The 24,012-nt window shown below is 43.1% G+C and overlaps 15 protein-coding genes and 1 pseudogene across 15 annotated transcripts, besides 18 other annotated features; 4 read left to right on the top strand and 12 right to left on the bottom strand.

Annotated features, from left to right (window-relative positions):
* Window positions 1-106: 106 nt before the first annotated feature.
* TB927.1.5240 (expression site-associated gene 1 (ESAG1) protein, putative) lies at window positions 107-1,093 on the bottom strand (the record flags this gene model as incomplete). Its single annotated transcript, XM_001219213.1, has 1 exon — window positions 107-1,093. The coding sequence occupies one exon, from the start codon at window positions 1,091-1,093 to the stop codon at window positions 107-109; it is 987 nt and encodes a 328-aa protein (XP_001219214.1).
* Window positions 1,033-1,093: a sequence feature (Signal peptide predicted for Tb927.1.5240 by SignalP 2.0 HMM (Signal peptide probabilty 0.989, signal anchor probability 0.009) with cleavage site probability 0.581 between residues 21 and 22).
* A 1,267-nt stretch (window positions 1,094-2,360) lies between these two features.
* Window positions 2,361-2,597, bottom strand: TB927.1.5235 (annotated as a pseudogene).
* Window positions 2,361-2,597: a sequence feature.
* Window positions 2,598-2,716: 119 nt separating this feature from the next.
* Window positions 2,717-2,722: a repeat region (telomeric repeat hexamer TTAGGG).
* A 637-nt stretch (window positions 2,723-3,359) lies between these two features.
* Window positions 3,360-3,365: a repeat region (telomeric repeat hexamer TTAGGG).
* Window positions 3,366-3,604: 239 nt separating this feature from the next.
* Window positions 3,605-3,610: a repeat region (inverted telomeric repeat hexamer CCCTAA).
* A 596-nt stretch (window positions 3,611-4,206) lies between these two features.
* Window positions 4,207-4,212: a repeat region (telomeric repeat hexamer TTAGGG).
* A 138-nt stretch (window positions 4,213-4,350) lies between these two features.
* Window positions 4,351-4,656, top strand: TB927.1.5230 (hypothetical protein, unlikely; the record flags this gene model as incomplete). The annotated part of the gene is made up of 1 exon (XM_001219212.1): window positions 4,351-4,656. The coding sequence occupies one exon, from the start codon at window positions 4,351-4,353 to the stop codon at window positions 4,654-4,656; it is 306 nt and encodes a 101-aa protein (XP_001219213.1).
* Window positions 4,657-4,747: 91 nt separating this feature from the next.
* Window positions 4,748-5,641, bottom strand: TB927.1.5220 (expression site-associated gene 9 (ESAG9) protein, putative; the record flags this gene model as incomplete). Its single annotated transcript, XM_001219211.1, has 1 exon — window positions 4,748-5,641. One exon carries the CDS (start codon window positions 5,639-5,641, stop codon window positions 4,748-4,750), a length of 894 nt encoding a protein of 297 aa, XP_001219212.1.
* Window positions 4,805-4,810: a sequence feature (GPI-Anchor Signal predicted for Tb927.1.5220 by DGPI v2.04 with cleavage site probability 0.64800006 near 278).
* Window positions 5,575-5,641: a sequence feature (Signal peptide predicted for Tb927.1.5220 by SignalP 2.0 HMM (Signal peptide probabilty 1.000, signal anchor probability 0.000) with cleavage site probability 0.752 between residues 23 and 24).
* Window positions 5,642-6,547: 906 nt separating this feature from the next.
* TB927.1.5210 (hypothetical protein, unlikely) lies at window positions 6,548-6,880 on the top strand (the record flags this gene model as incomplete). The annotated part of the gene is made up of 1 exon (XM_001219210.1): window positions 6,548-6,880. One exon carries the CDS (start codon window positions 6,548-6,550, stop codon window positions 6,878-6,880), a length of 333 nt encoding a protein of 110 aa, XP_001219211.1.
* Window positions 6,881-7,109: 229 nt separating this feature from the next.
* Window positions 7,110-7,115: a repeat region (telomeric repeat hexamer TTAGGG).
* Window positions 7,116-7,784: 669 nt separating this feature from the next.
* On the bottom strand, window positions 7,785-8,756 carry TB927.1.5200 (expression site-associated gene (ESAG) protein; expression site-associated gene 1 (ESAG1); the record flags this gene model as incomplete). The annotated part of the gene is made up of 1 exon (XM_001219209.1): window positions 7,785-8,756. The coding sequence occupies one exon, from the start codon at window positions 8,754-8,756 to the stop codon at window positions 7,785-7,787; it is 972 nt and encodes a 323-aa protein (XP_001219210.1).
* Window positions 8,699-8,756: a sequence feature (Signal peptide predicted for Tb927.1.5200 by SignalP 2.0 HMM (Signal peptide probabilty 0.998, signal anchor probability 0.001) with cleavage site probability 0.645 between residues 20 and 21).
* An 851-nt stretch (window positions 8,757-9,607) lies between these two features.
* Window positions 9,608-9,949, top strand: TB927.1.5190 (hypothetical protein, unlikely; the record flags this gene model as incomplete). Its single annotated transcript, XM_001219208.1, has 1 exon — window positions 9,608-9,949. The coding sequence occupies one exon, from the start codon at window positions 9,608-9,610 to the stop codon at window positions 9,947-9,949; it is 342 nt and encodes a 113-aa protein (XP_001219209.1).
* Window positions 9,950-12,019: 2,070 nt separating this feature from the next.
* On the bottom strand, window positions 12,020-12,163 carry TB927.1.5180 (hypothetical protein; the record flags this gene model as incomplete). The annotated part of the gene is made up of 1 exon (XM_001219207.1): window positions 12,020-12,163. One exon carries the CDS (start codon window positions 12,161-12,163, stop codon window positions 12,020-12,022), a length of 144 nt encoding a protein of 47 aa, XP_001219208.1.
* A 130-nt stretch (window positions 12,164-12,293) lies between these two features.
* TB927.1.5170 (variant surface glycoprotein (VSG)-related, putative) lies at window positions 12,294-13,655 on the bottom strand (the record flags this gene model as incomplete). Its single annotated transcript, XM_001219206.1, has 1 exon — window positions 12,294-13,655. One exon carries the CDS (start codon window positions 13,653-13,655, stop codon window positions 12,294-12,296), a length of 1,362 nt encoding a protein of 453 aa, XP_001219207.1.
* Window positions 13,595-13,655: a sequence feature (Signal peptide predicted for Tb927.1.5170 by SignalP 2.0 HMM (Signal peptide probabilty 0.996, signal anchor probability 0.002) with cleavage site probability 0.700 between residues 21 and 22).
* Window positions 13,656-14,599: 944 nt separating this feature from the next.
* Window positions 14,600-14,884, bottom strand: TB927.1.5160 (hypothetical protein; the record flags this gene model as incomplete). The annotated part of the gene is made up of 1 exon (XM_001219205.1): window positions 14,600-14,884. One exon carries the CDS (start codon window positions 14,882-14,884, stop codon window positions 14,600-14,602), a length of 285 nt encoding a protein of 94 aa, XP_001219206.1.
* A 155-nt stretch (window positions 14,885-15,039) lies between these two features.
* Window positions 15,040-15,135, bottom strand: TB927.1.5150 (hypothetical protein; the record flags this gene model as incomplete). The annotated part of the gene is made up of 1 exon (XM_024642692.1): window positions 15,040-15,135. One exon carries the CDS (start codon window positions 15,133-15,135, stop codon window positions 15,040-15,042), a length of 96 nt encoding a protein of 31 aa, XP_024498416.1.
* Window positions 15,136-15,793: 658 nt separating this feature from the next.
* Window positions 15,794-16,168, top strand: TB927.1.5140 (hypothetical protein, unlikely; the record flags this gene model as incomplete). The annotated part of the gene is made up of 1 exon (XM_001219203.1): window positions 15,794-16,168. One exon carries the CDS (start codon window positions 15,794-15,796, stop codon window positions 16,166-16,168), a length of 375 nt encoding a protein of 124 aa, XP_001219204.1.
* Window positions 15,974-16,042: a sequence feature (1 probable transmembrane helix predicted for Tb927.1.5140 by TMHMM2.0 at aa 61-83).
* A 1,329-nt stretch (window positions 16,169-17,497) lies between the features above and the next one.
* Window positions 17,498-17,503: a repeat region (telomeric repeat hexamer TTAGGG).
* A 1,371-nt stretch (window positions 17,504-18,874) lies between these two features.
* TB927.1.5130 (hypothetical protein, unlikely) lies at window positions 18,875-19,042 on the bottom strand (the record flags this gene model as incomplete). The annotated part of the gene is made up of 1 exon (XM_001219202.1): window positions 18,875-19,042. The coding sequence occupies one exon, from the start codon at window positions 19,040-19,042 to the stop codon at window positions 18,875-18,877; it is 168 nt and encodes a 55-aa protein (XP_001219203.1).
* Window positions 18,962-19,030: a sequence feature (1 probable transmembrane helix predicted for Tb927.1.5130 by TMHMM2.0 at aa 5-27).
* Window positions 18,970-19,042: a sequence feature (Signal peptide predicted for Tb927.1.5130 by SignalP 2.0 HMM (Signal peptide probabilty 0.993, signal anchor probability 0.002) with cleavage site probability 0.824 between residues 25 and 26).
* Window positions 19,043-19,045: 3 nt separating this feature from the next.
* TB927.1.5120 (expression site-associated gene (ESAG) protein; expression site-associated gene 1 (ESAG1)) lies at window positions 19,046-20,029 on the bottom strand (the record flags this gene model as incomplete). The annotated part of the gene is made up of 1 exon (XM_001219201.1): window positions 19,046-20,029. One exon carries the CDS (start codon window positions 20,027-20,029, stop codon window positions 19,046-19,048), a length of 984 nt encoding a protein of 327 aa, XP_001219202.1.
* Window positions 19,972-20,029: a sequence feature (Signal peptide predicted for Tb927.1.5120 by SignalP 2.0 HMM (Signal peptide probabilty 0.914, signal anchor probability 0.004) with cleavage site probability 0.617 between residues 20 and 21).
* Window positions 20,030-20,161: 132 nt separating this feature from the next.
* On the bottom strand, window positions 20,162-21,256 carry TB927.1.5110 (expression site-associated gene 11 (ESAG11) protein, putative; the record flags this gene model as incomplete). The annotated part of the gene is made up of 1 exon (XM_001219200.1): window positions 20,162-21,256. One exon carries the CDS (start codon window positions 21,254-21,256, stop codon window positions 20,162-20,164), a length of 1,095 nt encoding a protein of 364 aa, XP_001219201.1.
* Window positions 21,196-21,256: a sequence feature (Signal peptide predicted for Tb927.1.5110 by SignalP 2.0 HMM (Signal peptide probabilty 1.000, signal anchor probability 0.000) with cleavage site probability 0.272 between residues 21 and 22).
* Window positions 21,257-21,432: 176 nt separating this feature from the next.
* Window positions 21,433-22,809, bottom strand: TB927.1.5100 (expression site-associated gene 2 (ESAG2) protein, putative; the record flags this gene model as incomplete). Its single annotated transcript, XM_001219199.1, has 1 exon — window positions 21,433-22,809. The coding sequence occupies one exon, from the start codon at window positions 22,807-22,809 to the stop codon at window positions 21,433-21,435; it is 1,377 nt and encodes a 458-aa protein (XP_001219200.1).
* Window positions 21,502-21,507: a sequence feature (GPI-Anchor Signal predicted for Tb927.1.5100 by DGPI v2.04 with cleavage site probability 0.15599999 near 435).
* Window positions 22,810-24,012: the final 1,203 nt, after the last annotated feature.

Below are 24,012 nucleotides of genomic sequence, written 5' to 3'. Positions count from 1 at the left end.
TCAATAACAACAAAAATTGTTAAGTACGTGTACCCGTGCGAACTCGCACAAAAGCATGTATGCAAAAACATCAGTAGACAGGAGAAAATGTATATAAACGTACTTGTTAGAAGCTTGATCTTGTTTTATTCACATTCCCAGTGATATTGTTTTCGAGCAGCAGCGAAGTAAAGTTGTTGTGAACTTTGTTAAATTGAGAGTAAAGGGAAGTGATATTTGTCATCTTTGTAAGAAGTACAGAGGGCGGTTTCCCGGCTGCAAAAGGTGCGATAAGGGGTGCGAAGATGTCCTGAACCTTGACTATAAGTCGAAAAAAGGAGGCACCGTTTTCAAACCATTCCAACACACCACTCGAATTAATTCTTGCACCGCTTATATACAAGTTATTCCTTGGTAAATTGAAGCATTTGCTAACAGAACCACCCATTACATTTATTTCGAGACAGCCATCCTTGTACATTTTGAGGTTACTCTCTGTCACATTGGCTTCTAGTGGACACGTATGGGCGCTACACTTGACTGCAAACTCCCCTGTACTTATAATTTTCCCGTTTCTACACTGTAAGACTTCCTCATCGTCGCTCTTCACCGCCTTAGCATCATCCCAAAGAGTTCTTGTAATCTCAGCAATGGCTGCATAGTATTTATTTGCTTCCATGAGGGCACTGGGTAATACTTTCCTCACTTCCCTCACACTCTCATTAACCTCAGCAAATAATCCACCTGCCTTAGCTACAAAATCTCCCATTTCATTTCCATAAGTTATAAGCTTTTCCAATTTATCATGTTCACTTTCCATTACACCGCTGATAACACTCAAATACTCTGTGCTTTCACCTGTTTTACCTTCCATATCATCCAGTATACGAGACGCATTTGCATATACTTCCTCATTCACAAGCATTTTCCTCTCACCATCAGTGTATAATTTATTCAACGCACTCGAAAGGCAACTGAGATAGCAAACGGACTCATTTAAGTGTGAGTGTCCCCCAGAATCTGCCACCAACCTGCAAGTACCGTCTTCTTCCGCCCCACAAACGTAAACTACAAGCAATAATGAAATCACTAACTCTACAATAACAACCTTCATTTTCTATTATTGCCTACAAAAAACCAGTGGATAGCAAACCATGCCACAACAAAAGCACAAACTACCAGAGGTAATCAATAATGATGGGAAATAGTTCTTGCAACACCACGTAAAATTGAGCAGTCAGTGCTGCTGTAATAGGTATTAAACACTTTGGTGTATACTTGTCCATCATTATGAATCTTCCACCGCCTGCAGCATTGTTAGTAAAGCTACCTTTGCATTTTCTCTCACATTTAATTGAATAATAACGTACTATCGTTTTTCGGGTCAGTAAATATTTTATTTTCTTGGTTGGTATCGTTACTAAAAGGGTTGATTTAGTTACTATTTATTATACAGTGACGGAGTTTCATTCACCCATAACTGTTCCGTTTTTTATGAAAAGGCCACAGCATTCTCTGAAACTGTGCATGTAATAGAGTGTTTATCGTACGCGAGAAACCGCTATTATCTTACACTGCAAATGATCCATGTACCGCGATTGCAACATATTCACTGTTCGTAATCCGGAAGATCGCGTCTTTATTGATGATGAACTCAAACGCACCAATAGATAGCGCATCCGTCAAGCGTTACCAATTTTTCTGCACCCGCCAAAACTCAGCGTATGATGCACAGGAGAAGGGCACAAAGGGTTTGCATTACACAAATTCCGTAGCACACCGGTGCACCAACAAACTTTTGAACTTTTCGCTTGCAGACCCTCTGCAGTCAATACGCCTCCAAAACACATGAATGATTTATCTATCTCTCCTCTATATGGGACGTTCTGGCAATCTCCCTTCGCACAAAGCGACCAACCTCTCATTCTGTACTGGAGTAATGTTATTGGACGGCGCGAATGCTCATCATAACAACCACTGCGACACACCAGGTTTTATGGCGACACCACATTCAATACATGTTTGTGAAGGCGAGAAACACTTCAACCACGCAGAGCTCTGTTCGCTTTTACTTCACGAATGATCCATGCACCACAGTCCGACCATGATAGCACAGAAATTTGCACGAGTGCAACCCACCACGCCCCATTTTTTCTTCGCATACGCGGTGCACACGCACATCCACACCTGCACAAGCAAGCACAGCAACCAAAAGGAAAAGATAATTTTATGAACACACATCAGTCAACGTAAGCGATGCATCCACTCATAGGTTATACGTTAGCGCGCGCTGCAGCAAGTATGCGCTTATATTTGGGGACGGGAACATGTATGAAAATGTAAACATGCAACTACTCAGGAAGAGAAACGTCAATTTCACCATCGTTAAGATTGGCATCGAGTAGAACCGAAGTGAAATTCTTGTGGATGCTTGGAAGTGAGAGTATAAATCCTCCACTTCTATAAGCGCGGGATAGAATGGAGGTTGTTACGTTAATAACAAAAGGAGAGAACACTGCAGTGAGCACTCTGCTTGCGTATATGTGGAGACTAAAATAATCGCTGTCTCCTTTATCTCCGTTACTGCTCCATCGCAAAAAGTCTCCCACGTGGCGGTCATGTAATCACGTGAAAACGGATTATTGCAACATTTATCCAATCAATGGCGGGCGCTTTGTTTATATTGCTGTTTAGACAGTACTAACAGAGGGAAATTTAACCCCATGGAAAAACGCTACCCTAATCACCACCACATCATTTCCCATTGTGTCGTCAACATAGCTTACCTTCAGTGCGGAGGAAATAAAAAATAGTGGAGCTATTACTGGACGAGGACGGTTCTGACACATCAATGTTTTATTAAACGTATACTTACAGTTAAAAATGCCCACGTTTCTTACTGAAGCGTAGACTTCAACAAATCTCCTTCACGTTAAACTTTATCCTCACACCTTAGCTTTTCTAGGCCACAATGTTGCATATGATAGCCAACAGAAACTCAGGTAAAGTATTTTTTACTTAACTTGCCCCTTTTCGATAGAAATACTACGCCTTAAGGAGTAAAATTATTTATCGGTGACAAAATAAGTAAAATTGCGTTTGCGTTCGTCAAACAAGTGGTTTGAACACCATCAGCAAAGCAAGTATTTGGGTGACGCAAGTGCAGCTGACAAGCACACACGCACAAAGCCTCCGGCGCTGTACAAAGTCTGGATACCTACATAGTACCAACGCTGCTCTGATCTAAAAAGGGACAAGTGTGGAGAAACGCCGCACCTTAGAGTAGAAGCTGCTATTGAATTTTACCGCTCTCTGAGCAACAAAAAACGCTTTTCCTCACATCACACTTTATATTAGAATCCCACGAAGCCTAGACATAACCCTAACCCCCTGCTTGATGCTAGCACTCCAAGCTTTCCCTCGAAGTCCCATATCCACTTCTACAATTTCGTTGTGTCATGCCAATCTCTTTAAATAACAAAAATATCATGAGTGTATGTTTTCTTTTGCGACATGATGAGGTCTCCCGACCATCACGCACAGAAGTTTCACAATACTCTACGAATTTTCTCCCAAACATCGCTTGACACTGTGAGCCAAAAGTGTTGCAACCGGAGATACTCTTTTAGGGAACGCCAAAAACTTACCACCAACACAACAACGCCTAAGCTGATACCCTTATAAAATAAGAGTTTGAAAACTATCAGTTATAACTGGAATAGCAGAATAATATTCAATTGTTGACTTCTATCACTGTCAAACATTGTTGACATCCACAAATATACAGCCAATCATAGGAGTGAAAACAGCTCATAGCACATTTGTCAAAATATCTCCTGTTTGATGTCGTATCATTATTTTTATTCTGTCCCGGCAGTTGAAGTATGTAAATGTTAGAATTACTGCCTTACGAATTCTCCGTCCAGTTAATTAAATGGGTTGTGGTTTAACTCTCATAAAGACTATTAAAGCAAAGACACACAGGGGCGCTATTGAAAATAAGTTGGGTTTTATTTTAATTAATCACATTTCGTTCAGGCACCGCTTTGGCTATCCCTCACCTCTTTCGTTACGATTACCTGCTTTTAGAGTTTTTTTCAACACTTAGTTATAACTTTTCATGTACCCGGACCATGTGCATGCGCTCCGCCCATTCATTATACTTTTTTTTCAATATATATTTTTTATTAGTATCAGTTTAAAAAGGTCTTCAAGTTACCGAAGAACCCCTAATTCTAGCCGCCGAACCGTTCTGTGCTTCTCTCTTCATATTAGCTTGTGATCTCCATAGTATTCTTCGTAACCTACATTTACTCTCTTCATAATGTATCCCCCAAGTGATAAGCGATTCCTATTATGTTTTTTTTTTGAATGCAAAAGAAAAACGGGAATGGACTCTTCAACACAATCGAATTTTATTTTCCCTGCCTCATCAAAGATGTTGTGATGCTCTTAACTGTTTCTCGTTTGTTACCCTGTCTGCCTTTAATAGGCTTTCCCCTTCTGGTCTGGAAGCCATTAACCTATCTTCTTCCACAAAAATCGTTCGCTCTACTTTTTCATTTTCCTTATGATTATGCTGGAGCTATCTACACTCGTTGCAACATCGTCCTTCTGGAAATTATGTCTTTACTACGTTCCATAAGTGTTTATCCCGTGAACGAAGCTGTAGAATAGTTACTGATTCTCGCGCTGAAGTATGCACATTGTGCATCCCCGCCCTTATTAGGTGTGTGCATCCCCGTTCACAGATTTGAAGTAATGATTTTCAGGAGCACGTGAGACCCAATACTGCGGAAAGCAGCATCACGTGCCCTTTGTGCGCTGCACCTTTCTCCTTTCGTGAGCTGTTTTCTCCGGCGGCCTCGCCATCTATGTCTTCTCGTATTATTTCTTGTGCGTTTTCCTCAGCCACCGAAACCACCCCCCGAGTCGGCGGCCGCATCACATGGCTGTTGTCATGCTGTGTTATTCGATCTGAAATATCTTTTCCGTTTTGGATCGATTGTATCCCCATAGTTTCCGCTTCCTGTGTATTTTTTTGCTCAGGCCACGAAACTACATCCTGTGGAGGTGGTCGCACCACATTTCCGCCATCTGGCCCTGCTACCTGCTTCCCTACGATCGCATTTCCTTTTACACTTTCTCTGCCGTAACCTTCCCCGTCTCCCAATTCTTGCCTTGCTCGATCCACTTTCGGTTTGCTGTAGTCACGTGCTGGGGATGTCGCCGGCGCCGAGACTTTGAAGCTTTCAGATCTCTGCACAACTTCATCTTTGCTCACGCCGCCGCCTACACTGTCACTTGATTTCCCGTTTACTGCAGGAAATGTTTCTTTATTGGCCGGAGGCGGTTGACTAGTTCGACCATCACTGGTTGAACTCAATACTGTATCCTTCCGTGCTTCTTGCCCTTGGGTGTCGACACCGGTCCCACCTGACGTTTTTTTGTCACGAGCTGGGGCCGCTGGAGTTGGTGGTAGACGCACCCTCCTCTGGCCTTCGCCACCTGTATTGTGTAATGTGCAGTGGTACCTCCTGGAGGAGTCCCAGTATCCCTCACATTCCTGGCTGCCAGATGAAACCACAACTGAAGCCTCCGACTCGCCGCATAGTGCAAGCAATGTTAGCGTCAATAATGGAACTGTTGCAAGCCCGACCATTGCCTTCCTCCGGGGGCTGGGCCAAACAAATTACACAAAACACTGCTAAGAAACAAATAAAAGTGACCAACGTATGAGCATATATGATATACGGTAAACAAATGTAATAAAATTTAGAGTTAGAGCGAATACACACAAATTAATATATCACATACCATTCCGGTTACATCTTCCCATGAAAAAGCTTCCCAAAGGCTATGAGGGTCCCTTATATCACCTTCAGTGACTTTGAACTTCAATTTTTAAGTATCGTGTAAGCACGTTGGCGCACTTAAGCGCTTCCACCACCAGTAATTTTTTTAATAGGCTCTCTGGTGCTTTACACGATTCCCCATTTTCCATATTCTCCAAACCTTGGGGTTACACAAAATAAAATTCGACATAGACAACATACCTCTTGGTGGCTTCACTTTACTACAAATTAAACGAAAAAACATACGTCTGCTCTTGGAATTTTTTTAATCATGGAATTTCCCTGACATTAGTGGTAGCAGCCTCACCGTGGTGTCAGGATCTAGCACCCTGGAAAAATTAAGTTCTTCTGGGGAAGCTAATCGTTACCACATGAACACTGGCATATCAGCCACAGTGACTGCTGTGGTGCCAGGGCGAGTGCACTTTTGGACGTTGAAGAAATTTACGTGTGTGCAGCGCAAATTGATCCGCGAATATGTGGCTACTTCATGTTTCGCGGTTGAGGACCCTGTCTAACGGGAACCCAACAAAGTCGTATACATGCCATTAGCTCTATAACTAGTGGTGACTTCGCGGGGTGATACGCCACAGTGGATATAGGAAGGGATAGCGGGCTGCACTGGAGACCGTCCCTTTAGACCACCGTGCGAACCGTGGTCACCATCCACTGGCGAAGCGGGTGTGTAATAATCTCCACCTAATGGAGTTTTAATGCGTAGCGACCCGTTCTCCAAGGCTGAGTCCCACACTATCATGTCTTGTCACATTATGTGCGCAAACGCATTCCCTCCTCTTCGCTGGAATATGGTGGCCACGATGGTCATCAATCAGCAAAATGAAGGGGAGGAAACAAGAAACTTCCGTCTCTTTCGCCTTTTCATTTATTCCTCCAAGAGACATGTTTTCTTTAGTTGTGATGCCCTAACAAATTCGCACGACAATTTAAATTTCTCCTCAATCGCTAAGGTTTCCGCAGTGGCGGACATATGCGGCATCGCCTACAGTAAGCCATGCATAAATACTACCAACTACATTTTCATTTAACTACTCGTAATAATTTACCACTAAAGGAAATAAAACCGTAAAAAGAATTCGTTGTCAGTCCTCTATTTTGCCTGCATAAAGACTGTGAAATGTAATATGCTTAGGAGTTTCCCTTTCAGAAGGCCCGCTATTTATTCTTGTCGTTTTAACTGGAGCGGACACGAGTTTCTTTCTCATAATACTACGTGAAAAATGCATAACCTATTACATTAAGTCCGCCAGCTACATTCCCTAACAAAGAGGCTAAACCCCTTCCCCCTCCTGATAGATCAAGATTTTTTCAACTTCCTAAGCCTTAAATCCTAGGTTAATACCCCCGCTTTCTTAACTCCGCGCCAACTCTTTTTCACGCACAAAATTCACCTTTAAGCAATTCCCCACAGAACGGCCTCACCTACACATTATTTTCGATGCATTTTCCGCAACAAAATAGCATACAAACAAACATTGAATTAGCATCACTTAAACGGCGACAACTGCCGGAAAAACAAACGAAGCTTTAGAGTGCATGCCTACGGCTCTTTCGACAGAGCTCCTACCGATCATACGCTTCCCCGCCACACCTCCAGGAGCCAACATCGTAATGTAGTGACCACAATCCGACTATGCGCACCAACTTTTCCGCTGTACATCCTACAATATCTTTGCAGCCCCAAGCACACACAGAAGCCCAGGAAAGTAGGAAACCAGAGAGGATTTCACTTCGTATACACACACATGATACATTTCAGCATTCAAGACGCCATAACACCACCACCGCGGAATGTTTGGCTTTCCCATGGAAACATAAAGGATCAACAACAACGGAAGGTAATTGTTAAGCACGTGTGCGCGTGCGGAAACGCAAAAAAGCATGTATATAAACACATATGTTTATGAAAGGAAATGTAGATGAACATGTTTGTCAAATGGTGGAATGAGTACTATTCAAATTATCAGTAATGTTGGTGTCGTGTAACATTAAAGTAAAATTGCTGTGGACCTCCTTAAAGTGGGAATAGAGGAAAGTGATATTGGACATCATCGCACGAAGTGCAGAAGGCGATTGTCCAGCAGCAAAAGGTACGATGAGGGGACCAAATATTTTTTGCACTTCAACCGTAAGTTGTAAACGGGTGGTTTCACCCTCAAGCCATTTTAGCACATCACTCGAATGCTTTTCTGCACCGTTCCTATATAAGTTGTCCCTTGGTCTATTAAAGCATTCGCTTACGGAACCTGTTTGAACGTTTATTTCAATACCACCTTTCTTATAGTGCTGAAGAGTGTCTTCACTCACACCGTCTCCCAGTGGACACGTGCGGTAAACACACTCGTTTTTCGGTTCCCCAACGCTTCCAAAGTTTTGATTTCCGCATTTAGCCTCATCTTGTTTCAAAGGCCTGTTAACATCATCCCACACTGTCCTAACAATCTCAGCAATAGCCGTATAATATTTATTCGCTCTTATGAGAGCACTTGGCAATACTTCCCTCACTGCCCTCACACTCTCATTAACCTCAGAAAATAATCCACCCACATTAGCTACAAGGTCCCCCATTTCATTTCCATAAGATATAAGTTTTTCCAATTTATCATTTTGCTTTGAAATTACACTACTAATAACACTCAAATACTTTGTGCTTTCACCTGATTTTCCTTCCATATCATCCAATATACGAGATGCATTTGCGTATACTTCCTCATTCACAAACAGCCTCTTCTCACTATCGCTGTATAAGTTGTTTAATGCATCTGAAAGACAACTGAGATAACATACGGACTCGTTTAAAGGCGCGTCACCTTCATGATCAGTCACCAACGTATAGTCATCCTTGCCGCAAGCACAAGCCATTAAAAATGCCCAAATTAACCATTGAAAAACGGCAACCTTCATTATCTAGTTCACTAAACTTGGATATGCGAGAGAAAAGAATGTGTATCGCGCAGGAACAAATTTTATAACAGTTGCGTAATCTCAATGGCGGAGCGCCTCACTCTAATATAGCGTAAATCGGAGCAACCACAACTCGTCGCCGATGACTGAGTTCGCAACGTTATTTTTCCGCGGTGAAATAACGGAAAGAAAGTTTGCAGCGGTATCGTCGTTTCACAGATATTCCGGTGTCACACCTCCGTCTGTTCGTCACCAATTCAAGAAAAATCCTCCGCGTCATTACACAAATCTCTTAAATGCCTTTACATACACACCGCCAAGCCCCTGGGTAACCCACTGCCTTCCGTTATAGCTCTCCTAAATTCAAACATTACTGTATCATGCCGTCATCCGCATACGCGTATGTTATCACCAAGAAAAAACTTTTTTCGAAGATAACTTGCTATCACTCGCACTTATCACTTATGGTGAAAGCATCTGCGTCCCCAGGAGCGCATAACTATTCCTCGGGGAGCAAACGAGTATCCAACCTATGTGCCAACGGTTGAGATCACCCAGCAGGTCCTGTAATATGGAAAGAAAAAAGATTGGCCATGATCGTAGTATGCATAGCTTCCATCCAAGTCCCCAAGATGCAACAACCTACAAAGACCTGCAGAAGCCAACATTACGCGAGAAAGCAAATCTAAAATGTGACAAAGTGTAACATTATAAGATAAGGCTAGATGCGGATATCCGTACATCACTCAAACGTGTGTCACTGAAGTTGTGACGAGCTCCGACGAGGAAGCGCCCTTAAAAGTAGGGTTTTAAACCGAAATATTGCGGAGAAACAGGTAGTTGTTGGCAGTATGTCCAGCGACACTATGCCATTTAAACTTGTGGAACCGTTTGTCCTCTTCCACACAATATTTTCTGACGACTTTCAACACCCTCAGGTCGCCATGATCACACAGGCTTGTGGTTCCCACTCAACCGCCTCTAACCAAAGTACCTCACATTTCCTTCAAATTTTTTTCGATTTCCCCCTTCACGTTGAACCCAATGAGGCACCGACTGATCTAATTTTTTTGTGTAAATGGGGCACTTCACATTCTTCCCACACCCCTCCACACGGAAATGACGTCAACGTAACACGTACAAATTTTCTTTTTCGACAGTGCAGTCAAAAAAAATCCGCGACAGATTACTGAAATTTGGTAACGTCGACATCATATGCACCTGATCGGTTAGTCACTTCTAATATAATCACCACTATTACCAAAAAGCATCCCAAATTATCAATATTTCACAAAGAAAAGGTTTTCATTTCAAACAATACGATACACAGAAAACAAAAGCGTTGAACAACTATAGAGAAACATCACACATACAAATACACACGTGTACAAACACGCTTATCATATCTGTGGTGTTAGAGTAAAAGGGAGGGTTCCACTGTAAAGCAAAATCCCTTCACAGTCGCTAACGTTTGTACTTGAAGTTGGACCATATCCCGAATGCTATCAACACAATTAATCCTGTTGGTACACGGACAATATCTACACTGCTTAAAACAGCCTGTCCTCGCTCTGGCCTGACACATCCAATGCTTTTACACACGTTGCTTCACTGCAAGACTTCGCATTTCGGTGTTTCTCACATTTTGGCAGGGCATCAATGAAGCTTTTACCATCGTTGTCAGTTGTGTCATCGCCACTTTATGGTGATTTGCTCTCCATCATGTTGGTAGTTGTCGTGGGATTAGGTTGATGAATCGGGTTGGTTTCCCTCTGACTTGGTTGCTCGGACAAGGTTAGTTAGGAGTACTCAGCTACCGAGTTTCTCTTGTTTCTGATCAATTTATCGGGGTCGAGCTTTAACTCACTTATTCCTGTAGGTCACAGCCGCCCGTACTACTTGCTGCGACCTCCCTAGCAGTCGAGATGCACCCAACAATTCTCTATACCACGGGAGCGTGCTGCGGTTATCAATGCTTCCTGCTTTGGGTCCCGTGGAAATCCTCTCCCCCAAAGACTACGCCTCCTATTCAACCGTTGAGGCTGATTCGTGTATTTTCCCATGAAGCAATCTTAAGAATGCTAACGGTGATGACTGACTTTGCATGTCCTTCAAAAAAAAAATCGCAAATACTTTTTCCAGTCCCTCTTGCGCCAAAGGGCTCCCTACACAACTCCACCACCTCGTCGTAAGCTACTTCACCTTGTTTGTGGGATCGTCATTTTTTGTTCTCATACTCTTACATTATCACCCTCAGTACAATCCGCACAGCACACCACAAATTTTCGTCCCAGTCTCCACTGCACAAACAAATACAAAACAGATCAGTGCCTAAAGCTGTTCCTGCATTAGCCCTGGTGCTTTCACGCTTAATCCACACAACATGAACTCAAGCTGCTTATGTTTTCTGTATATCCTTCGACATCTCTACAGTATCGGAGAAGTGCGTCTTTTATGTTGTTTTCAGTTGGGTACTTAGGAGAAACTACTTGTGGATTAGACTCATAGATATCACTGGCTAATTCAGCACCGACTTCCGATTGTTGATTACCCACTTTTTTCAACTTAGCTGCCTTCCACTCCGAGTACTCCGCCTCCCGTGCTTCATTCAATTCCTGTTTAACTTTCACTCAAGCACATCTGTAAAGGGCGGATCTCGATACTGTGTCTGGGCCCGCATGCGTAGACAAGTCTCCGTGCTGACTCTTTTCAACAGTTTTTCCAAGGTCTGAATTAACTAGCATAAGACCGAGCACTTCAACCTCCGGAGAGACCTCCTTTCTTTGCTTGCCTCATCAATCGTATAGTCCCATTCGCCAATTCTACCAATCCTTACAACTCAGTAAACTATTTCACGCTCACGATACCATCAGCAATTTCAGCACCCTGCACAGGAAGTCCTACAAAGAACAATTCAAAAATACAACACTTTAGACTAAATTTTTCGCTCCCACCCCGGCTCACCTTCAAAAACCCCTCAGCTCCCCCAAATTAATCCGTAAAAAACACATATCAAATATTACTCAACTGTTCGTAAGTCAGAGATGCGCTCACATACACCTCATGTCAGCGCGATATCTTTTGCATGTATGTGCACTTGCCAAGACAATTTACCTTTACTCCGCTTGTAAAACGTACTTATCTACAGAGAGGTAGAAAATTAACAAGAATCAATGAAGCTTGTAGCACTACACCACTAGGGTCTCGAAACAAATAGTGAACCACATCTTTGTCAGTGCTCACGACACCAACATATTGCAAGCTTACGTAACCCGCACAATATGTGGAAGCTCCTCAACCTTGAGTACATCCACAAAACATGTAATAAACTGGTCAAAAACACCCTCAAATGCAAAAGAATTCCCCTCAACAGCAATTCGACATGATGTCGTTTCTCCTGCTCGCATGAACTTCTCAAAGACTTGCACGTTTCTTCGACATTTAAATAGTCAAACTTGAAAATATAACACCATGGGAGTGGCACGTAGAATACAGCAAATATTACTAATAACAAAGGTCACCACTTTTCGGCGTATTTCATAATAACAATAAAAACATCGTCAGGGGTGTACCAATTTTACTCGCACTTTTTAGTGGACGGATACCGATTCCTGGGGTTCGCCCCTCAGCGGGCTTAATCTCAACAGATTTGTCTGAAGAATCATTCTTTACTTGTTGCTTTTCCCTAGCTTCGCCCTCAGTGTTGGGGTTGTCAGTAAATGTTTGGAGTACATCTCCGAGAGGTGGGTGTGGTGTATCTTGTTGTGATAACGCCTCTTTCTTCTCTAATTTGGGCTGTTTTTTTGAAGTTTCGTTTACTCGATACACGATGTTCTCTATTTGTCTCCTTCTTTTTTCCATTCTGTCTGATTCCTCCGAAACATTTGGCAACATGTCGACAAGTTTCTCGAGTCGCTGCATCCAAGGTATTCTTGCGGTTTGGATTTGGGTTCCTCCCCATTCATAGAGGACACACGCTCCAGAATCCTGTCGGTCTTCCCCGCCGCAAGAGACCAGTTCCCGCTTTTCCAGCTCACCATATGTGTAAACAAACAATCCTTTACGGCTACCGATGCCTCTTGGCACGGTTCTGCACTCCATTTCTTCACGTAGTCTCTTCAGTCTGTCTTTTGGATTTGCGAGATCCATGTTGTACCCGATACATTTCTCCCTGAGTATCTCCCACTGTAGTTTAAGACCGCCTTCCTCGCTCCACACAGTAGTATTACTTCTCCAGCTGCAGCCTTCGCAACACAGATGCTTGGTGTCACTTCCATTCACGTGCTGCGCACATAAGCACAAAAGGTCCGTAACTAGCGCGCCACCAGCATATTTTGGACGTTGCCCCAGCACAGTTCCGCAATCTTCGTTGCGAAAGTGGTCTCCCCACAGGGAATTGCCACCACTGTCATTCTCTCCATACATAATTGAGTTTATCCCCTCTTGCAAAGTTACGATACTAGTTTGTTTACCCTCAAGCTCACTCGCTTGATAGAGTTTGAACGCTTTCTCTAGATGATCGAGAACATCAGGTGAATAGTCCGTCAGTTCTGGTTCTGTGAGTCTAGACGTTTTCAATCGCTCTTCCGCCTCATGTTTGAACCTTGCATAGGCATCGCACACGCTTTCCCTGTCACTTATTTGGTGCGCTTCACAATTTGGTGATAGCTTTTTCCACAGATGTTCCTGATTGGGCTCAGAATAAATTGCATCCACCGCCGCACCCACAGCTTCATTTTTTATCCTCTGAGACAATTGTATTAGTGGTGCTGGTGCAAGTGTTAAACGCACAAAACCACACAGTATTTCAAACTCCTCTTGGTTAACTATTTTCACTGAATTAATTTGTGCTGCTATAATAACTACCGCAGCCGCCACCAACACCTTAAACTTCCACATTGTCTATTCGTTCCTCGCGTGGCGAAAAATAGGTTGCAAATTTTCCCAAGACAGAGCTGCTTTTTACAGGGTTCGTGTTTTAGCCAAAGAAAATTGATTTTACGTGCGTTAGTATATTTTAACGGTTCTAAATTTATATTGACGGAACGTTTGAAAGCAAACAGTCTAAAACAGTGTCATAAAATACTTAATTATAAAATGTTTGTATCAAATGTGCAAACAGCTCCAGGAGGTTCATTGATTGGTTCTGCATCATTTATTTTGATGATTTCGGTTCTGAATTTGCTTCTTCATATGTGTTTTCTCCCACGTATTCGTCGCATCGAATTTGAGAAGGGTTGGTTATTCCGGCATTTTCCTTTTTTTTGAGTTGCGTTCATGCGCTTGAGCCAATTCACCCTATCCCTCTGAAATTCAGTGCCCGCTAAAACATCATCTGAGTCAAATCATTTATTCTCATTCTTTCCTCACTTGCCCTGCCTCAATACGACACCACCAATAGCCGTGGAAGCCTTTGTCAAAACAATTACGCTGCACATATCCTTCGCGAGTAAATTCGATCGTTTTACCAATTTACTTAATTCTTGTTTCCCATAATCTCAACTACGGATACAGCTCACTGTAGCCTCGACCTCCAACTCACAAAAGCCAGAAAAACCTGTTGTACATACAGCCTCGTCAACTCCCGAGTCAATATTGATGCAGTTCTCGTTTTCAACCTTTTAGAGCACTTCCCAGAAGCCTTTTGCGGTGATAACTCTTCCTAGTGGCACTTAAAGTATTCATTAAACTACAAGCAGTACTCGTGGAAAATTGAAAATCTGTTAATAACTCTGTTCGTTTGTTTTGCGCGAAATCAAAATCCTTTCTCGTTGCTCTGGGCCACATAACAATAATCTGGATTCCCTCTCCCTGTGCAATCCTTGCGGCAAGTCCGAAGTATGTCAAGTCAGCCCTTGTCTAACATACATTGAAACAACCAGTCTATTTTCAAGGCAGTGCCAGAGTGCACAATAATCCAGTTCTTCCTCGCCGCACAAATCCTCTCCACTTTGCTCCTGTTTTGGTATTCCAAGAATGCGTCCATTGACTTCGTTCAAGGCTTTCTGAAGATACTCTTGAACAGAAAGATGAGCTGCGTCGTCACATGAAACAGTTTGTACATAAAGATCCCGTGCTTTCTTCGGATTAAACTCCATAATATCCAAATATTCGTTGTGACTCGCCATATGCACTTTCAGCGAGTATCTTTCTTCCTCTTTGTGCGATGACCGCACACGCGCTTCATTATCACCGTTTCTCTATTCGCTAGCTCACAAAAAGTCTGAATCGCTTCCTGGCACCTTTTCCACGCTTTACACATGTATCGACGGGCAAGTTCTCGTTACCCTGCGAAGGTGCTCTGGGACTTGGCAAGCACCCAGCTTCTTTCGCGGGCAAAACGATTTGTTAGCTTGGCGACGAGATGTTTTGTCATCATCTGGGGTTTGCCGTTTCTCGCCTTTGTCTACGTGGCCGTTGTTTTGTGGCTTAACCGTCCCTCTGAACTGAATGTTGGAAGTTATGTGATGAATTGCACGAGTTTCTTGTATTGGAGGAAGTGCCTGATCGTCTCTCGGTATTCTGTTCTTCCGTTGTTGCGAACCTCCCTTCACTTCCCTTCCCGACTGTGCACTATTTTTTGTTTTTGCACCACGTAAGTCTGGCTTGTCTGAGGAGTTTCAAATAGCACCCTGAACGCCGCCTGCTTTCCGTTGTTATGTTCCACCTCTTTGTGCCTCCATCCGTAGTTGTTCCTGGGGCGATGACAATTCCAGGATCGTGCTACCGTGTGTGCGTTAGATTACCGCCCCCTGCATCAAGTAGGACATACTGAATCCGCGAAGGCTCTCCGGCTTTCGTGAGGTGTTTCTAGCAACTATCACCTTTGTTTCTTCAACTTCTTGATTTATTGTCTTTACTCATCTATTGTCTCCCTTTTCCTCAGGTCCTGCATGTCAAAAAGTATACTGTCATATTGGGCGGGAAATCATATCATAACTGTGGTATGGTTTTGAGAGTTGCAGTCTTTTACCGTGCTGGTGGTGGCTTTGCCGTCAGAATTCTTGCCGCATACTTTGAGGTTGTATGTGCTATTCATGAATTTACGATATTCTTTTGCCATATCTTCTGAGCCAGCAGCGGCTTTGCCCGACGGAGCACAACAGCAGTCATTTTCAATCAGCCTTTGCGCAACCCCCCTCCTCGCATATCATACTCACCGTCCACACAACATAACTTCCAATTTTACTGAAAAAGAAATTACACGACAGATCTTGCTTAACATTTCCCCCATATGCTGTTTCGTGTTTTACTTGGTCCTTACCCTCTGCCGCATCATTTTCTTTCTGCATTTATGTCTGACGAAGCCTTTCTGCCATGCAAATGTTCAGTCATGCTCCGCGCTTACATTGCTCGTCGACCTTCGCCATGTCGCCATGTCGCCATTGTATGCTCCTCAGCCTCCTATTTGAAACTTTGTGATATCCATCGCTGCCTCTTGTTTCGTCGGAAGTCAGGGATATATTTCACGTTCCTTCACCGCCTTGTCACACCACGCAAGCACGTCCTGTATGTTGCTCCTGAAGGTTGACCACGCTCTCTTTGGTAAGCCCCACCGTATTTCTCATTGCTTCCACGTTCAGTTGGTAGTAATTTGCTCCCACATCTTCCCTCTGCCTTCCGTATGTGTCGTTGCAAAATATACCAATTGAATATCAGTGTTTTCGATGGCGCGTGCCTCTCACCTAAAATTTTCCCCCGCTGTTCCCTCAATTTCCGCTCCTGCAAGGTTCCACACCCTTACTCATTTTGATCGTCTCCACTGAATTCCCCATAATTTTTCCCCGCTTCTAAGATGTCTTCATTCCGGCGTTTGGACTCAGCGTACTGCCAAGGATACGGATATTATTTTTTTCTTTACCCAACCCCTATATTTTCATGATGGGGGAAATGGAAAAAAACAATCCGTGCGGCACCACATGTATCAATCCCATTCTTTTTCGTCAGCTTGATATCAATGCGCGCAATTTTCCTTGGAAGGAAATTTTCCCCCAACCTTATCAGGCGCGGATTCACATTAAACGGCTCATATGCAAAGAATTCGGTGACAGCTCACTAAGTTGAATGTTGGCACGCACCTCGTGAACAGTGTGGGGAAGCAGTCGCTCTATCCAAACGAGTCTGATCGCATTCATCGCCTTTGAAGCGAAGCTGGTTATAGATTATTGTGGAACAAAATTGAACTATTGTACCAGCAACCATCCTTATACACGGTTCTTAAACCTCCAGATCAGCATCTTCTCCCTCAGTTTATTCACAGCGACATCCAGCGTCACAACGGAAAATGATTTAATCCCCTCAATCGGCTTGCTTTGTTCCAGGAGCAAATGTTGATTCCACGCTTCCACTACTCAAGGGTTTTGCCTGTTCCAGGAAATGGTTTCGGAGTTGCTGTTAATACCATCTTCCGACTCTGTCCATCTCCTTCAAATCGTCGCACTGAATCTCATCGTCTCCCCGCCGTCCCGCATCTGCAAAGGTCCCAAAGGACCTGTGTCATTTTGGTGCGTGCAAACGGTTCAAATAGAGTGTTCGTTGCCATCGGATGCAGATCCGGGTGACTACAAGAGTCTTCGCATAAATATCCGCCAAGGTTTGCACCCGCCGTCTTGCCGTTCGTGAGCGATTGCCCGTTGCGCGAGAGCGATGCTGGATGACGGTACCTGTATGAGCGCTGGTTTAAGGCGCACCCAATTTTTTCTTTCCGCGGTAGATGGCGCGGGATCGTCCTCTCTCCACGCCCCTAAAGCTGTTTCATTAAGCGGGTTCCTTCTTGAATAAGTGAAAGCCGTACTCTTCGTCAAGTCCAAGTATCGTCTTATTTTCTTTTTCGAATACTGTCGGTTCGGCGCCCAGTTTGGTGGTGCGGTGCCCGTGCCGCCACGGATCGTTCTCGACGAGACCAGAAAAAGAGCTGCATAGCTCCATTGAGTTCATCCACTCCCTTCACCACCTTTCTGTCCTTCTAAAGGACACCTGCTTTTCATTACATATAATCAGCCAGCTTTCACTCTTCCACAAATACACTGACCCAAAGAGTATGCGGCGTACATATTCCCTGCATGCCATTCACTGCTTCAGCATCGAGAGCCACACAACTGTGATCGTAAATGAAGCTATTCTCCGCCATCTGCTAATTTACCTCGCCATCCCTATTTCAGGTAATGCCTGCGGAAGGAAATCAGCCTCCAATTAATCTCTACTGGGCTGGAGCTTCATTATGGGAAACTCTGAAGCTCCGTTACAGACGCTAGTTAACTATCGAATTCCACCACACAGATCCTTTGAAACATGGAACTCTCAAACATCATGGTAGGTGTTAACGTTTACTGATAACCAGCGGCTCTAAATTCTCGCTCAGTTGCTTCAGCCTTCCCGTAATCGCGTTGAAGCCTTCAGGAAAATATGCTGCAGAGGATAGGACGAGCTCCTTGCCGTTTGTACGCAGCAGTGTAGCGGTTACACCTTCTAAGGCTTCATTTGTTTTGGACATTTGACGACAACCATCATGCTCCTAAGGGGTGCGGACACCTCGAAGCCTTTCATTTTGAAACGGGCCAAAACCTTGTGTGCTTGCGACCGTAGAGGGTGAACAGTGTGACGTTCACAACCTTCAGGCGCGTCCCTTGGGTGCGCTCAAAGGCTATCACATCTTTGTGAAACACTTTCGAAAGTGAAGGTCATTCTCCGTGGTGGAAACTCCCGTTGCTCCGCTGGCTTACGTGATGAGTGGAGACTGGGATCTGTCCGGCACCCCCACTTCAGAGCGAGAGGATTCAATTAACACAAAACGTGCTCGCGCGCTTACAACTGCAGGAACACGCACACAAAGAATATAGCTTCTTCAAGAACCCCTAGTGGTTCTGGCCGTGGCTGCTTTGGTCACCACGTATTGACCACCAACTTCATCTCGATATCACAGGTGATAATCTAAATATTGTTTTCCTCTCTGCCGGAGTATCAGGCACTGCCGCCACAACAAGGTGATCGGCGTTGTCAGAGACCACAGGCACATACCGCGGCCGCTTGGCATTTCTACAAAGTCAGGCAACCTCCGGAATGTGAGCAACAGACAAGATGTTTACTGCTCATGTAGTCGAAAACATGAATATCCGTGTTCAAGATATTATTACGTTGCCAGCGCGCAACTGTGCAGTTTTTCCCATAAAAATGCAGCAACGGAAAGGCAAGATAAACTTATGAGGGAAGCGAGCACGGGCACACAGAAACACAGACATGCATGCAAACGCGTTGGCTAACAGGTAAAGAAATGTACGTACATGCATTTGTTAAAAATCGGAATTACTACTATTCACAATTCCAGTAAAATTGGTGTTAAGTAGCAATGAAGTAAAGTTTTTGTGTATCTCGTTGAAGCGAGAGTACAGGGAAGTAATACTAGCCATCATGTCTAGGGGTGCAGAAGGTGGTTGGCCAGCACCAAGGGGAATTGTGAGAGGGGAAAGCATACTATGAACGTGGAGTTTGAGTTGAAAATAAGTATTACCGTTTCCATACCAATTCGTTCCGTCACTTGAATACTTTACTGCGCCATTTTTGTACAAACTATTCCTTGGTAAGTTAAGGCATTCACTTATTTGGCCAGACTTATCTTGAACATTTATTTCAAGGCATCCATCCTTATATTTCTGAAGAGTACTTTCGTTAACACCTTCTTTTAGTGGGCAGAAATGTTCGCCACACGTAACTTGGAACTCACCAACATTTTTAATTTTTTCGCCATGGCAGTTCGGATCACTGTCACGCTCCAATGCCTCAACATCATCCCACACAGTCCTTGTGATCACAGCAATAGCCGTATAATATTTATTCACTTTTATAAGGGCACCAGGTATTTCTTTCCTCACTGCCCTCACACTTTCATTAACCTCAGCAAATAATCCACCTGCCTTAGCTACAAGGTCCCCCATTGCATTTCCATACGATATAAGCTTTTTCAATTTATCATGTTTCCCTTCCATTACACCGCTAATAATACTCAAATATCTAACACTTTCACCTGTTCTTCCTTCCATATCATCCAATATACGAAATGCATTTGCATACACTTCCTCATTCACAAACAGTTTGTTCTCTCCATCAGCGTATAATTTATTTAATGCATCTGAAAGACAACTGAGATAACATACGGACTCACTTAAAGGTGCGTCACCGTGATAATCTGTTATCAACGTGCACCCATTCTCCTCCTTCCCATCAATACAAATTACAGAAAATAACAAAACAACCAATTCCGCTATCGTAACTTTCATTACCTACAATCACATGTGGCGAAAGATATAAAAGAGGAAAAACACATGTCCTCCATTACACAAAAAAGCAGTGGGTATCACAAACGCACAATACCAATAACAGAACCGTAGCATATAAAATATAACATTGAATCACATAACCAAAACTGCTGCAAAAGCCATTAAACCCATTAGGGTATGTTGCTTCCTCATTGTGAATCCTTCTTCATCTATAACATCATCGTCACCGACAGTTCCCTTGCGTTTCCTTCCATTCTCCTTGAAATACCTACGCACCATCGGACTCTGAGTTAACAATTTTTTTAGTTTATTTTCAAGTTCGGCAAAGGAAGTAAGAGTTGGCTCTACATCACGGTACTGTTGTGTAATACTTTCATACCCGTCTCTGATTGAAGTGTAATTGCTGATGAGTTTGAGCACCATGTCACTAGATTTCATGATAACGGCAGAACCTTGGCTATAGGTAACGAAACCTCCAGTAGTTCCCACTATAAAAGATCCAGCTCCTCCATTTGCAACCTCTTCCGTACCCATGATCCAGCACTTAGCGCTGTTATTGTCCGTTAATTCAACCGGTTGATCGGTTTTATAATTATTTAGCGTAGTCAACACACCATCATCTGACATATCCTTTGTAACAGACATATTACACTCTTCTGGAGCGCTAGCCAACTCGCGTTTACCATCACTTCCACATCCATTTCCTGAAGAGGCAGTTTTTACCAAACAGCACCAACTATTTTCACTTCCCTTTGTTTGCTCAAACAATACTACCAGATCCCTCAATACTTGTCCTATTGACAGTGATGCATTCACAACATGATAGGAAACTCTTACAATGTTTAAAAAACTAGTATCCATTACCTGCAGAGCCTTGTCTGTATTGTTCATTATCTTTTCCATTTTCGCATATGTTTTCTTTATACCTTCCATGTAACTTTCATTAACAACACCTATCTTCTCCAAACCCTGCACTATTGCCTTCCATGTCCTCCCCTTTACACCATGCTGATGTCTCCACTCCCGAAACTTATCCACCATTTCTGTCGCATTCTTTTGTTTGTCCTGAGTCTTAGCACCCACAACCCTCAAGGCATGACTGAGATTGCATAATGTTTCAGCTCCCTTGAGTGTCATGGCCTTACCGGAAGGCTGCTCCGTCACTGCCTTACTGGCAGCACCCAATATTACCAGACACGCTGCAAGAAAAAGTGATACCACCTTCATTACTTATCTAGAAACAAAACAAGTTTATATGGGATAATTTAAAACATTCACATCTCATGAGAAATTAACACACATATGAACATACATACATAAGCATATTATACCACATAGACGCAGCAACAAAGAAGCGAAAAAAACAAAAGAAAACATAATATAATAGGTAACGTAGAAGCAAACTAAAGCGTACAAATAAGAGATAAAACTAATAATGTAAAACCCCCAGTTGCAATATTCAAATGAGTAAGTCCATCATTATCTACCACTGTATTATCACCCTCACCATCACCCTTACCTTGGCTACTTTTCCATAGCTCCGCATCACCTCCTAGCTTCACCTCAAGAAATATTTCCTCTGCCTCATGTTGGTATTCTTCCAACTCATGAAGATGACTGTCAGCCTCCTTGGCATATTTATCCATTTCTTGCAGTTGCTCAGTAGCGTTAGTAAGACGATTGTACCATGGAATCCCACCATTTTCAAGTGTGTGATTGTAACTAACACATGTGAATCCAGCAGTATGACCCGTACATATGTGATCAGTGTTTTCTTCAGCATTTGCATACCCAAGAATACCCCTCACCTGATATTTATCCTGTTCCAAATTTACTAGTGAATCAAAGTGAGCTAGTGCACTCTTTAAGGTTTTCACATTCGATGCAATATTCTTGTATACACAAGCTTTGCTGATCACATCCCATGCCTCAGTATAGTTGTATTTTATGTTTTCAGGGTTACAATTATCCTCCCCACTTACACAAAATTCAGCCATCATGGTCCAACTACCACTTCTCGGTCTCCTCATCTCATCCTTGCAGGGACAATTAAACCCATTATAAACACCGTCATAGGTTGGGTCATATTCATCTTTTGCTACACTTTTCTTGATTTGTACTTTCTTAGCCTCTCCCACACATAGGCAGAAAAAGTCATTAATTAGTGTCTTTCCAACTAGCTTGTCTCCATAAGAACCGCAGCTCGTGCCCGCATTTTCGACATTATTGAACAGCAGTGATTTGTTTCCCCTCATGGCTTGCTCTAGAGTTTTATTCTCATTTCTTGCAACATCCACAGCGTCGCCATACACAGCTCTCAGCATATTATCTTCAGCAGAACGACTTGCGTATAAGGCTTTTGTCCTATTCGCCTCAATTTCTTCCTTCAGTTTTTTCGCTTTTTCAAGTAGTTTCCTTATCTCCTGATATGCTGTTGTGCTGCTACCTGACTTGCTTGAACTGTTATTAACACCAGCGCCCGCCGTCTGTTTGACCATTTCCTCCAACTTATTCATAATCTCTCCTTCCTTTTCGCGATTCTCAAAGGAAGGTTGTGGAGCTTCAGCCTGCGTAATTCTGTAAATCCTGCACAGTGTCTCGAACTCACCAGCGTTGTGGTACTTGTCGTTGACGCCGACGAGCCTGGTAATCGCACTCCAGTTTATAGATTCTGTGGCCCACTTGTACCCAACCATATCGCCCTGAAAGGAAGGAGATAAAACAGTCGCAAACAGCCCAACAGTAAACACTATTTCATACCTCATCGTGATCCTGTTCATACATCAATTAGTCAAAAAGAGAGAATCACAAACTTATCATTACAGTCATTACTGATATTGGCAGACACACTCAACAGACATATACAAGCAAATATCGGATCTTGAAAGTGCCTGACACAAACCAATTACAGCAGCACCCAACACAACGTAACACACGTCGGAAACACGCAGTTACATGAGTTCCCTTGCCTGAAGCTGGATATCAACGTTAGACTTCCTCACAACTGCGGTATTCTCCTTTTCGTTACACCATTTCTCCTAATTTCTTCATCCAACATATTCACTTCCTTACTCTCCATGCCAGGTAATTACACTTTCCCAACTTAGTTGTGCTACCGCTTTCTTGAGTTTCTCAATGAGCTCATCTACTCTTCAGATGAACACTTCCACTACCATAATGAGTACTTGCACATTCATGCTATGTTTTTCCATACCCTCCTCTGACCCCATTACTTTCAGTTGTTACTTTATGCCTTTACTCTCTAATAGATTACGCGCTTAATTTGCATGTATGTCTTACCCTTATCCAATGCACACAACTTTGCTACTGAGCTTCATTTAGCACATCCTCCTCCTTTCATACAGGTATTGACAACAGCCTTTGCTCCTCTCTTTGTGAACATGCACAACCGCTTGCCATCCATTTTCTTAAGCCATACACTAGAAAAGATAAAAGTTGCATTCTCAAAACACCGTCTCAAACAATTATGCTCATTACTGAAGACCCTGATTATATGGTAACATGATGGGATATTATGTTAGCCACCAACACACCAAAAAATAGAACAGTTCCAAAATAACGAGTGACCCTCCCTGTTTTTACCTCCATTTAGATCATTTGCCACACCCACCAGTCACCATCCTTAGAGATACGCTGGTAGAAAAAAACGGATGTTACATACGTAACCGCTCATCCTTTCAATGAATTCTCATTTATCTTCACTGCACACAGGTTCTTTGCATAACCAAAAAATAAATGGCAACAAAACTACTCTTGTGGGCATAAAACCAAACATTTCTTCCTCACTTCACATGCAGAAAGAATTAACACACCCCACTACCCTACAACACAAATGGTGGAGCGACAACCACAGTCACTACCACTCACAATTAAGATAACCAAGATAGGGACACTCCAGATAAAGAAATTATCAGTTGAAAAGGATGAGAGCACGCACGCGTAAAGTTATTTTTATTATGGAA

The sequence above is a fragment of the Trypanosoma brucei genome, chromosome 1 (genome assembly GCF_000002445.2).
Source record: "Trypanosoma brucei brucei TREU927 chromosome 1, complete sequence".
NCBI classification, from domain to species: domain Eukaryota; phylum Euglenozoa; class Kinetoplastea; order Trypanosomatida; family Trypanosomatidae; genus Trypanosoma; species Trypanosoma brucei.
Note: the sequence above shows the minus strand (reverse complement) of the source record. Positions and strands in the feature narration are given on the sequence as shown.